The 13,359-nt window shown below is 40.3% G+C and overlaps 1 protein-coding gene across 1 annotated transcript; it reads right to left on the bottom strand.

Annotated features, from left to right (window-relative positions):
- Positions 1 to 2,854: 2,854 nt before the first annotated feature.
- On the bottom strand, positions 2,855 to 10,970 carry LOC148126707 (vomeronasal type-2 receptor 26-like). Its single transcript, XM_087923115.1, has 3 exons — positions 10,797 to 10,970; positions 4,813 to 4,939; positions 2,855 to 3,759 (listed from the first exon to the last, which is right to left on the bottom strand). The coding sequence occupies exons 1-3, from the start codon at positions 10,968 to 10,970 to the stop codon at positions 2,855 to 2,857; spliced, it is 1,206 nt and encodes a 401-aa protein (XP_087779241.1).
- Positions 10,971 to 13,359: the final 2,389 nt, after the last annotated feature.

Raw genomic sequence — 13,359 nt, 5'->3', positions numbered from 1 at the left:
GGTGTAGGCTGTTGAGGTGTGTGAGGAAGTTGTTCAGTTTTTCTTTCCCATGTGGCCAGATTATGAAGGTGTCATCTATGTATCTGAGCCAGAGTTTGGGTTTGTGGTCGTATTTTTCTAGAGCTTGTGTTTCAAAGTGTTCCATGTAGAGGTTTGCGATGACAGGTGAGAGGGGTGATCCCATGGATGCTCCTTCTATTTGTTTGTATTTTTGTCCATTGTAGGTGAAGTATGTATTGGATAGGCAGTGGTTGGTCAGATCTAGGATGTGCTAGAGGGGGAGTTGTATTTGTTTTGGATGGCTGTCAAGGCTTCTTTTATTGGCACTTGGGTGAAGAGGGATATGACATCGAAGCTTACTAGTAGGTCGCTGGGTTGTAAGTTTTGTTTCTTTATGATCTCGATGAACTGGAATGAGTTTCTTACGTGTGAGTTGATGGATTCTGCATAGTTGTTTCTGTAGTTGTTTGGCGAGAAATTTGGCCCACGAGAACCTCAGAAAACAAATATATATATATATATATATATATATATATATATATATATATATATATATATATATATATATATGGATCTTTGATTATTCGGGTTTTCTCCTGCGTAAGATTGGCAGTATCTAGGCAACGTTTCGATGAAGTCTCATTCATCATCTTCAGGCTTGTGTCTTCAGCTCTGTGCTTCTCAGAGTGATGTGAGCTTGCACCTGCTTCTTCCTTTTAACTGCTAGTGGGGGTGTGACTTGATTGGGTGGGGGTTTGGCCATGTTCTGATTGGCTGGAGGCGTGTTCTGTTCAGGTGGGGGCTTGGTTGTGCTCAGGTTAGTCTTAGTTGCTGGGGGATTTGAGCTGGTGAGCTGTGATCCTGCTGTTTGGCTTCGAGTTCGTGGTCGTGCTGCATCTTCATGGTGGGTGTCAGTTTGCTTCATGTATGGCTCGGAGGGGTTTCAAGAGGGTAGTGATGCAGCTGCAGTGCGGCTTCTGGTCCGTGGTCGTGTCTCATCTTCTGTGTGGGTGTGAGTCTGCTTTCTGTGTGGAAGTGTGGTGGTGGCATCTTGTATGGCCCTCATGGGTGTGGGTCTGGTGTCATTGTTCATGGTAGGTACTCGTCTATTCATGAGGGTGGGTTTCCAAATGGCTGGTAGGCGGGAGGTGTCATATCGTTTATTCATTCATGCAAATTTGGAAAGAAAGATGTGATGTTCTTTTTTTTTTAATGGACTGAAGAAGATCCTACCCACTGACTGGTAAACTTGTTTCAAACATGTGTTTGTTTATTCATTTGTTCATTCATTCAGTTTATTTGCCACCCATCTTGTTACAAAACAACTCTGGGCAGCTTACACTATTAAGAGCATTAAAATCGTAAAAGAAAAATATTTCTGAAACTATGAAAATGGAACTTACAATCAAAATAGAATTATTGTTAAACTATGGGGAAGGAAGGAGCTGGATGTGAGTGGTGGAGAAGGTGGGATTGCCTCATAGTTCATCAATTATATCCATTGTGATGCTCCGTCATTGGAATCTGAAGCTATCTACAGAATCAAGGCTTAAGGAACAAAAGATGGTATTTCATTTGATGCCCGTAATATCCAAAATTTGAGGTAAAGTTCTGTCCCCAGTGAATAGGAAGTTCCATGCCTCTGTCTATTCACCTTTTGTTTTGATTTGTTCAATTTCATCACCATGTGAGACTACCATTAAAGTGTAAATTTGTAGTGTGATGATGTCCCAAAGGTGCTTTTTTCAAGAAGTAACTGGACTTTCTTGTTTTTCTTTGAAGGCATTTCACTTCTCATCCAAGAAGCTTCTTCTGCTCTGTGTGGATGGTGGGTAATGGGAAGATTTATACTCCTTGCAGACAGCTGGTCATTTGCATTCTTTTAGAGAATCATTGAGACTACTTGGAGGTTTATCTGTGTCCTCAAGGTCACCTGACTACTGCAAATGGATGTGAAGCCTTCTTGAAACTGCTGAAAGGACTGTGTTGTGGACGGGAGATAGATGATGTTGTATCCCGACCCCTACCCTCCAATCTGGGAAGTCTTGTCTCTTCTGCAGATGCATTGTGTTAATATTATATAACCTGACACTGCAAATGGAGCTGAGCCGGGCGTCTTGGAATGAGGATGAGTCTCGGAGGAGTAATACCTCTTTTAAAAACCATGGTCCAGCGGGGCCAGCTGGTAACACCTTGTAAGGGCCCCTTTCAGGTTACAGGAGAAAAAAGCCAACAGTTCTGAAGGCAGAAGAGCGCTTTATGCCCCAACAGCTGATAAAATGGTAGAACCGTCTTCTGGAAGAAGGGAAACTCTGGTGTGAAACCTCCACTGACTTGTGGCTATATCTATTATTGGAAAAGACTTCAGAAATCAACCTCAAGGCAAAGTCTGGAGCCGGAGTCCTGGAAGCAGTTTGTGACTGTGTACAAACACATTTTGGTAACTCCTGAGATGCAGCTGGAACTAATCATACTGGTTCTACTGTTCCATTAGATTATTTCAGTGACATGGAGAGGGGGAATCTGCTGCTTGGGTAACCGTTTATCCTCCATATTAAATTTCCAAGGCCTTGTGCTCTGGAGAGGACACTCCAGCTTTGCATACAGCATTGAAACAACATGGGAAGTGGCAGTTACCGGTTTCAGAGCATGATACCATAGTCTCTTGAGACTAAAGGATGCCAATTCAACATACAACATTAAAATCTCATTTCTCGTCTTGTCCTTCCCTAGTTTCATGACCATTTAAATTATTAACTTATTTATTTTACAATCTTAAATTAGTCTTACATTCTTTATATGTTTACTTCATTTGATTTTAAATAAACTTAATTGTCAAAATAAGCATACAAACTCAGATACCGACTTTTATCACTAAATGTTCCTTAGAATTTAAATCTGGTCTCAGGATGATAATATAGCACTTGGGGAAGAAGATGCATCCCAGAAGCCCAGCACTGGAAGCCAAGATGGAGAAAACCTGCACAGCTACCATGTATTTCCCTTTGGTGCTCAAATAGGTGGGTAGGAAGGAGATCCAGACACTGCAGAAGACCAACATGCTGAAGGTGATCAATTTGGCTTCATTGAATGCACCAGGAAGGTTCCTGGCCAGGAAAGCCACCGTGAAGGAAATAGCAGCAAGGAAACCCATGTAGCTGAGAACAATATAAAACATGGTGACAGAACCTTCATTGCATTGAAGGATGATCACTCCTAATTGGGAGTGGAAGTCAAAATCAGGAAATGGAGGAGAAACCCCCAGCCAGATTGCACAAATTACAATTTTTCCAGCACAACCAGAAAGGAGGATGGAGTTGGCCAGGCTCTTCCCCAACCATCTCCTCACCCTGTTCCCCGGTTTCGTGGCCAGGAAGGCCAGTACTACCGTGATTGTTTTGGCTAAAACACAAGACACAGCTACTGAGAAGACGATGCTGAACACTGTTTGTCGGAAAAGGCAGGTGGCTTTCCTTGGTCGGCCAATGAAGAAAAAGGAGGACAAGAAGCAAAGAAAGAGGGAGACCAAGAGGATGTAGGAGAGGTCACGGTTGTTGGCTTTGACAATGGGAGTTTCTCTGTATTTAAGGAATATGACTAAAACAAAGCCTGTTGTTAGAAACAAGAGTACAGCAAAGAAGACCAGGATGATGCCGAGAAATTCTTCATAGTTCAGGAAGGTTATTCTTTTGGGGATACATTGGACTCTGTCATCAGTTGCATATTTATCATCTGGGCACTTGGTGCATTTTTCAGTATCTGAGAAGAGAGTAAGCAACATTATTTTTATAGTTTCTCATTTCACCTTATAAGAAATGATCTTCTTTGGATGAAAGGTGATACTGAGAGACAGGAAAGCCATAGTAATTGGTAAGCTGAAATATATAGACATATATTATCTTATAAACAATAAATAAATAAAACCCAAAATAATTGATGCCACAATCACCCTTCATTGAGGCAATCTACATTGTTGTAATCTGGCATTGACCTCACTTCATCCCAATGTCTGGCAGAACAACCTCCAGAGCTTTAGGAGGGTGGGCGGCCTGTTGAGTTTCAATGGGGAGGGTGTTCAATTTGGAAGGAGCTGTGACAAAAACAAACAAAAGGCAAGCTTTTGAGGATCCACATGTTTTAGTTTTTCATTGTGAACCTAGTTTAGTCACTCAATGGGATAGCCACACATTCTGACGGCTCACTTGATGTCCTTTAATTCTTTTTCTTTTCCCTCTTTGCTGGTAGGTAAACCTTCAGCCTGGGGTGTAGGATTCTGATAACTCCCATGCTGTGCTCCAGTGAGTGGTGAGAACCAAAATCTAAATATTGATCACTGTAGTTGGGTTTTCTGTAAACTTCAATATTAAGTCTTTTGTTTGCTCTAGTTCAATGAACCCAAACACTCTTTCTATTCTCCCAAGTAGATCTTTCTCTTATCATTTTCATCAATATTGACTGACTGATATATCTTTTGGCCTGTAAGTTAAAGTTGGTTTGGATGAGCAAAAGACATTGACCTGAAACCATTCCTCAACTTTCAAAGGATTTAGATGGTAAACAGAAATAAACTTTCAAGCTGACAAGTAGAAAAGATGCTTCCTTTAGCACAATTCATCTTGCCTATTCCACTATGTTCTTCCATCCCTTCCTGCCTTATTCTTCAAGATCTTATTCCTCCCATTATGGAATAAATTGGACATGAGGAAAATAGCAATGAAGAATAAAATAGTCCAGTTTACACATATCTTTTAACATGAACTTGGATGAAATGATCTCGTTGAATCCAATGCCTTTTCCTCTGGTATAACATACCTTCCTGTGTGGAGATGGTCCCCTCCGGACAAGGAATACAATCATAGCAGCAAATTGGTTCTTCTTTCCGAGCCCGTTTCACAAATCCAGGGTGACAATTTTCCACACATTGGGACTGAGGAAGAGACTAAACAGAAAAACAAAATTCATTCAAAATATCTGTCAAATTTTTATTTATTAGATAGACTAAAATAAAATGAAACTCTGTTAAGAAAGAAACTTCTGAGTAACACAGGTGAAAGTCGAAAAATTAGAATGTCATGCAAAAGTTCATTTATTTCAGCAATGCAACGTAAAAGGTGAACCTAATATATGAGATAGATTCATTACATGCAAAGCAAGATAGTTCAAGCCGTGATGAGTCATAATTGTGAGGATTGTGGCTTACAGCTCATGAAAACCCCAAATCCACAAACTCAGAAAATTAGAATATTATATGCAATCAATAAAACAAGGATTTTACATAGAACAATATTGGACCTCTGATAAGTACAAGGATGCATATGTACTCAGTACTTGGTTTGGGACCCTTTTGCAGCAATTACTGCCTCAATGCAGCATGGCATGGAAGTTATCAGCCTGTGGCACTGCCGAGGTGTTATGGAACACCAGGATGCTTCAATAGTGGCCTTCAGCTCTTCTGCATTATTCGGTCTCATGTCCCTCATCCTTCTCTTAGCCATGCCCCATAGATTCTCTATGAGGTTCAGGCCAGGTGAGTTTGCTGACCAGTCAAGCACAGTAATCCCACTGTCATTGAACCAGGTTTTGGTGCTTTTGGCAGTGTCGACAGGTGCCAAGTCCTGCTGGAAAATGAAGTCAGCATCTCCATCAAGCTCATCTGCAGAAGGAAGGATTAACTGCTCCAAAATCTCCTGGTAGATGGCTGTGTTGACCCTGGGCTTAATGAAATACAGTGGACCAACTCAAGCAGAGGACATGGCTCCCCAAATCAACGCAGACTGTGGAAACTTCACACTGGACTTCAAGCATCCTGCAGTTTGTGCCTCTCCATTCTTCCTCCAGACTCTGGGTCCTTGGTTTCCAAATGAGATGCAAAAGTTGCTCTTATCAGAAAAGAGGACTTTGGCCCTGATCAACAGACCAGTTCTGTTTTCCTTTAACCCAGAGAAGATGTTTCTGACATTCTTTGTTTATTGAAGCCCATATTCAGGATCCATCTGTGTGTGGTCGCTCTAGATGCACTGACTCCAGCCTCAGTCCACTACCTGTGAAAGACCCCAACACTTTGGAATGGCCTTTTCCTGACAATTCTCTCCAGGCTGCAGTCATCCCTGCTGCTTATGCACCTTTTTCTACCACACCCTTCCCTTCCACATAACTTTCTATTAATGTGCTTTGATACAGCACTTTGGGAACATCCAACTTCTTTTCCAATTACCTTTAGAGGCTTTCCCTCCTTATGGAGACTGTCAATGATGGTTTTCTGCACAACTGTCAGGTCAACAATCTTTCCCATGATTGTGATTCCTACTGAACCTGACTGAGAGACCATTGAAAGGCCCAGGAACACTTTACAGGTGTTACGGCTTAATTAGCTGATTGGAGTGGGACACTTAGAGCCTAGAATATTGAACCTTTTCAAATATTGTAATTTTCTGAGATTGTGGATTTAGGATTTTCCTGAGCTGTAAGCCATAATCATCTCAATTATGACATATCACAGCTTGGACTACCTTACTTTGCATGTAATAAGTCTATCTCATATATTAGGTTCACCTTTTTACATAGCATTCCTGAAATAAATGAACTTTTGCACGATATTCCAATTTTACAAGTATCACCTGTAGATCAGGAAAACAATGAAGATGACTGTCGGAGGAGCAAGACCGCGTGGTAGACCTAAGAACGCTGGATGGACACGATCAAGGCTGATCTAGAGATCGCGAAGGCAGACCCGACGTACGTGGCAGACAGAGAGGTGTGGAAGCAGTACTCAAGGACATTAGCGGACCTCGCCCGAGCGCGAGACAAACGCTGAAGAAAAAGAAGAAGAAGAAGACCTGTAGATCAGGAAAACATAAAATATTGCAAAGCCACTCCCCTTTGAAAATAATCCAAATCCTTGTTCCAGTTAAGATATTTAAAAAAATTCCTCACATACTAGGGCTGTCAATTTCAAAAGAGGTATTATTTAGTTATATCTGTACATTTATATTTTCAATTCATATAGCTACCATGCTATTGAAAAAAGACTAAACATTACTGCCTAGTTTGTAGAACTACAGTGAGGATGAGTAGAGATGAAATCAGGAGAACATGTCACTCAAAAAGAATGAGTCAGGCATCTTTTGTTGCAGCACATCGGACATGAATAGGAGCCCTGTGTGGGAAAGGTATATTTCTAAGGCCCAAGACAAGGAAGAATTACACTTTTGCTGTGTCATACTCCTTGAGCACCCAAAAACCATAGCATTCCAGAACCATCTGTCCTCTACTGTTTCCCAAAATTAGAATTACAGTTGGATGACATGAAGAGACAGACCCACATTTTTGTTATTAGTTAAATTTGGAGTATTTTGTGTTTCAAAGGGAGACTTAAGATAGCTAATATTCAAGATAAACAATTTCATTCAAGAGGTTTTTTTACATGGCTCACAAGCCAAAAGCTAAATCTAAGTAGCATTTCATTATAAATTGGCCATCATTATTTCAAGTTTCAAGAAGGAGGGGGTGTCAAAGTCATTTTCAGTCCATTTTTTTAGATTAAGGCATTATCTCACATCAGACAAGTCATTGGGGGTCCTTTTTGCCAGAGCACCTGAGATCACCTTCCTAGCAGCAAGAGGACTATCCCAGTGGTGTATAGATAACTCTGGTCAGATATGGGCTCTTAAAAATATCTGAGCCTGCTCTTTCAGGGGACACTAACACCAACCATACAGACAGAGAAAAGTTGCCAATATTTTCAATCACCTTGTTGAGCAAATTTAGCCATGAAAGAGCATCTTGGTTGATAATAAGCCTCTGTCTTTCAAAACTCCCCACTTGTTCTTTGATGGGATCCTCCTTGGGGAAAAACAACCAACTTATGATATTCAGATCTGCTGCTAGATTTCCACTTTGGTCCAAGTACAATTTTTCCCAAGAAAAATTGTAAAACTCATTCTTCTCCAGAAAGGGATGGAACTAGAATTGAAACATCCAGGGATTTTGAAAGCAATTTGAAACATCCTAAAAGGCGGAGCAATTTTAAAGCTGAGCCAGTGAACAAGAGATGTTCAATCCTTCCCCCTTCATTATTTGCCTAAATAGCAATAGCACTTAGACTTATATACCACTTCACAGTGCTTTTACAACCCTCTTTACATGGTTTAGAGAATCAGCATATTGGCTGTAACAATCTGGGAACCCATTTACCAACCTTGGAAGGATGCAAGGCTGAGTCAACCTTGAGTTGCTCAAGATCAAACTCCTGGCACTGAGCAGTCAGTTAGCCATCAGTCTGAAAAGCTTTAATTGGATTCCTGCAGTGAGGAGGGGTTGGGCTAAATGCTCCAAGGTTTGGTTGAAATTTATTAATGTAAAGTTCTATCATGCTAATTACAAACCTATAAATACAGGAATTCATTTACAATATAGACATTTTATATTCTTTTATAATAGCAGTGATTAATATCAAAATATAATTGTCATAGTGCCAGCTCTTCGGAATATAATCTTGTGAGCTAAATCAGGCCTCAGCTTGACCAAACCTATTGGTGTTTGGAAGAACAAGTAATTTGAAATGGTTCCCATACATCAGCATTGGATTATTTTTTATAAATAGGAACTAGGTTTGATGGACCCTTGTCAGGACCGCTTACCTGCCATGGTTCTAGCCTTGGTGCCTCTAATCTCTCTTTCTCTTCCATTTTTCTCCTCCTAGATATTGAGGAATAGGCAACATTCAAGACATTGGCCAAAGTCTTTAAAACACTGTAAAACCGGTAGTCATTTTTTATCGGAATTCTGTCCTTTTTCTCTTGCATGTCCAGTGATGCTATCTGGGTGCATCGTCTCCGGCCCTTGACAGAAAGGACATGCTTTGAAAAAGAACAGTGAAAAGACTGATCTTCAAATTTGGAATCCTGAAAAAGACTGGGTTGAAAGGCATCATCATTTGGCCATTTTTTTTCCTGAAAATCAAAGGTCCAAATGCTATGGATATATTTGAAAAGTGCACTCCATTTCATTCTCACCTTCTCAACCATTGTGGTGATCCAGACTTTCCCTTCAATGGATCCCTTGTAATTGTCATTTTCTCCATGATTGTGATGATCCAGACTTTCCCTTTGATGGGTCCTGACAAACCTTCAATTATTATATGGATATGGTGAATTCTATCGAGAAGGGAAACAAATTCTATGAAGTGTACAAAGACATTGACTTTCCTCCATTTAGAGATGGCATCCCTGAGATGTTCTGTAGGTCTAGTCATTGGGAATTGCTGTGATATAATGACACAGATTCCATTTCTGACAAGCATTGGAGTGAAAGTTCTCGTAAAATTCTCTCCCTCCTCTGTGTCTGTTGAAAAGAGACCAATCAAACTCCATCTAAAATGGAGGAGGAGTTGGACAATTCCTGGATACTGGATCCCATTTTTGGGGAGCATCTGATGGAAAAATGGAAAAATGGAATTTGACTTTTATCACTCACAGCATGTGAAACAATTCCAAAACTGATCTGAAGAAACAAGGAATAATGGTGTATTATATTTAGATCAGATCAAGTCCAAAATGAAAGCTTTTAATACATCCAATGTGGTTCTCATGAACACCTTAGAATAGTTTGTTGTTATTAACCCTTAAGCCATTTCAAGAATACAAAATGCAGAATATTAGCTAGATTGAATATTGGCCTAATCTGGAGTCTAAGATACTGTCCCTTCTCTTCTCAATTAAAATTGACATTCAGACAATAGACATTTATGTCTTCTATCTCTAAAGATTCCCCTCGCACATACGTGCTAGTCATTTCTGGCTCTAGGGGTTGGTGCTCATCTCCATTAGACAGCTGAAGAGCCAGGTCTGTCCAAACACATCTCCATGGTCATGTGGCTGGCATGACTAAATGCCGAAAGTGCACAGAACACTGTTATGTTCCCACCAATGTGATCCCTATTTATCTACTTGCATTTTTACATGTTTCCGAACTGCTAGGTTGGCAGAAGCTGGGACAAGTAATAGTAGTTCACTCTGTTATGCAGTGTTAGGGATTCAAACCGCCAAACTGCTGACCTTTCTGATCGACAACCTCAGTGTCTTAGTCATTGAGCCACCATGTCCCCTTCTATCTCTAGACCACTGCAAATGCAAATTAGTTCAATTTAGACATTTGTTTAAATAGAATAGAATAAAATAGAATTTTTCATTGGCCAAGTGTGATTGGACACACCAGGAATTTGTATTTGGCCCATGTGCTCTCAGTGTACATAAAGAAAAAAATAAAATACATTCATCAAGAACCATAAGATACAACACTTAGTGATAGTCATAGGTTAGTAATAAGCAATCAAATAATACTAGGAGACAAATAACACAATATAAATTGTAAAGATACAAGCAATACAGTTATAGTCATAAGAGGGAAGAGACAGGTAATAGGAAGGAAGAGAAGAAGAATAGTACTAGTCTTACTAAATAATTTGACAGTGTTGTTGGAATTAGTTTGTAAGGCATCCAGAAAAAAGCTTTGAAATTCAGCTGCCATAGCTATTTTGCAGAGTGATGCATTCAGGAAAAAACCTCTCCATATTTGTGAAAAATGTTTCATATTTAACATTGTGTCCAGCTGCTCAAGTTTTGCTCGAGTAAATGTTTAGGCCTCTTCCCATTGTGGATCCTAATCCCTAGCGATAACCTAGCAATGGCCATGGTGAAAAGCAGCTCATGAATTCCATAGAAAAGTTATGATTGAATCAATTACCCACCCACCACTACCCTGCTTACTTTACCAGATAGAGAAAAACAAAAACAAACCTGTGGGACTTTGTAGGTGCCTACTAATGTTGACATCTGAATAGAGATGTCGTCAAGAGATCCATCAAGAACAGCCATCAGGTTGTCCTTCTTGCCACAGCTGTAGTTGGGAACATTGGCTTCTCCAGTTGAGAGTATGTTTAGCAAGGCATCTGAAGTGCCAAGTGTGTTCATATAGTTGTCCTGGATGTTGTAACCAAGTGTGAGATTGTACAATAGCTGAGAATTCTTGTTGACTTGTTGAATGGAAAAAATAAACTGTAGGATTCTTCCTGGGGCAGTAAATGAACTACTGTAAAAAAGGTTCATGATAACATCATCTCTAACATTAACAACGAAATAAATTTTCATTTGTTCCTCTTTCTCTCCACAAGATGGGGACCCAGATTGTTGGGGGCAATATGGTAACCATGTAAACCACTTAGAGAGCGCTATAAAGCACTGTGAAGTGTGTATATAAGTCTAAATGCTATTGCTATTCAAAATCATTCAATAGAATCATCAGCAAAGAGGACTTAGAACTTAGAATAACTTTACTGTCACTTTGAATGTGCACTAATCTGCATACAATGAAATGAAATTTCATTGCACATAGCTTTTAAAGGATCAGCAATATACACTACATAACCATGACAGAATACATGAATACAAAATTATGGGTATACCCACATACATTATATGACACAGAGAAAAAATAGAGTCTAGTTCAGATGTATACATGTACATGGTGAGAAAAAAGATCCTTGCAAGTTTTCCAGAGGGGTGGCCTAGGGAACAAAGATGATACAGAATCTTTTCATAAGAGACCCAGAAAGGCAATTCATTCTGTATTGCTACTAGGAGCGGAAACTGAATATCAACAAATGGAGGAATCGGTTGGGCAGAGGCAACTGCAGACTTTTCAATAAGCTATTTGTGATTAACTAAGGATTGTACGAGATGGGAAAATAATTTGGATTTGGGGATCGGGGTTGCTCCATTTTCGATTTGGGTCTCTTAAAATAAGATTTAAGAGAGAAGCCATGGAAATCCAAATGATTCAAGAAAATAGACAAGTCCTGCCTTATAACAGTAACTGAAAGAAAAGAAGACTGCAAATGGAGGAAATGCTACTCCATCACACTGAATGACTTACGAGGGAGACTGAGTATAAGGAGCTGTGTTGAAAGACAGAATTATATTGGGTATTATTGTGGCAATGGAGACTATACTAATGAGGTGCTCTCCTGGCCTGTAATAGCTCCGTAGTTTTTTTTCCCTCTTGCTCTTCCAAACTCAGCAGGCACTTCATTTTCAGCTTGCCAGAGACTGGCTGGGATATCAGCACCAGCAGCAGCAGCAGAAGGAGGAGGTCCATAATTCATGGGCCTGAATCAATCCCCTTCCTGTTTCTGAGGAAAAACAAGAGTTTGAAGAATTCAAAGCACTCTCACAAGATTGAAATGAGAGTGACTTTCTTGACTGAGAGAGAGATCGACAGAACTTTAACTGGAAAGGAGGGAAATGATACATTTCAAGGAGCACAGTCACTGAATGTCCCCAAATTTGTACCACATACAGTAAGACCTGAAACATTTATCCTTTTCTGATGCAAGATCCATTTCAAGTTGCTTCAGTCTGATGTTTACATCAAAGGCAATCACTGGAGAAATATCAGGAGAGATGTCACAGACCAGGATTTTAATAATTACTGTAAGAAGCAATATCTCCTCTGGGGACCCTGAACTAATTCTGGGCCTCCATGTGCAGCATGTGCAGGGGAGAAGCTGGAGAAGAGCATGTTAGTGAAAAATCACAGATATACCCCTAGAGGGCACTGGTCTCAAGTGGTTGTGGTCCTTCCTTTCTGGACAGGTCTCAAAAGTGATTCTGAAAGAAGATAGTTCGATACCCAGGAAATTGGGTGTTGTCCTTCAAAGTACTCTCTTGTCTCCAAACATTCCTGGGGAAAGTCATCCAGAACTATAGAGTTTGGTGCCACCTTAGGTGTCAACTTGTAAAACATTCCAATGCCTGTTTTAGTAGTTGCCATAAAAATGGAGTGGGGGAGGAAGGAAATCTGGAAGAGCAGTGCAGCAGTTTGAAAGCAAAAGTACATTCCCACTCTTATCTTTAAAAGATTGTAACTAAACACCAGAGCTTTTGCCCACGAATATATTTAATTGGAGGATATGAATGATGACATCGAGCCCATGAATGTGCTCAATTGGAGAATCTGGTTTATGAGACCCCCAGGCAGATGAGGGAGTGTTGGTTTCATACAGGGCAGTACCACTATGTTGCCTCTAATAAATTCTTTGAAGTTTTTTGAAATTTGGCTCGAGTATCATGATTTAATTAGGGCGATTACTGGAATCCTGACATACCTTGCAGCAGACTCCCTTCAGCCCACCAGTTAGCCAAGCTGTTCCTGAAGAACATCTACCACCTGCATGCAGTACCACGACGAATTATATCAGACAGAGGGGTCCTGTTCATGGCTGAGTTCTGGAAGGAGTTCCTGCCGTGTCATCCCAGAGCCTTAGCTCAGCCTTTCATCTAGCAACAATGGGGGGGGGCAGAG

The sequence above is a fragment of the Pseudonaja textilis genome, chromosome 2 (genome assembly GCF_049901715.1).
Source record: "Pseudonaja textilis isolate UNSWEBS1 chromosome 2, rPseTex1.2, whole genome shotgun sequence".
NCBI lineage: Eukaryota > Metazoa > Chordata > Lepidosauria > Squamata > Elapidae > Pseudonaja > Pseudonaja textilis.
This window is presented reverse-complemented; position numbering and strand designations above follow the sequence as displayed.

Excerpts from the sequence above, each read along its gene's own strand:
- LOC148126707 (XM_087923115.1), bottom strand. The coding sequence starts at position 10,970 with ATGAACACACTTGGCACTTCAGATGCCTTGCTAAACATACTCTCAACT. Across the intron at positions 4,940-10,796 it reads GCACCTACAAAGTCCCACAG|TCTCTTCCTCAGTCCCAATG; the intron begins GTTTGTTTTTGT and ends TTTTCTGTTTAG. Across the intron at positions 3,760-4,812 it reads GACCATCTCCACACAGGAAG|ATACTGAAAAATGCACCAAG; the intron begins GTATGTTATACC and ends CTCTCTTCTCAG.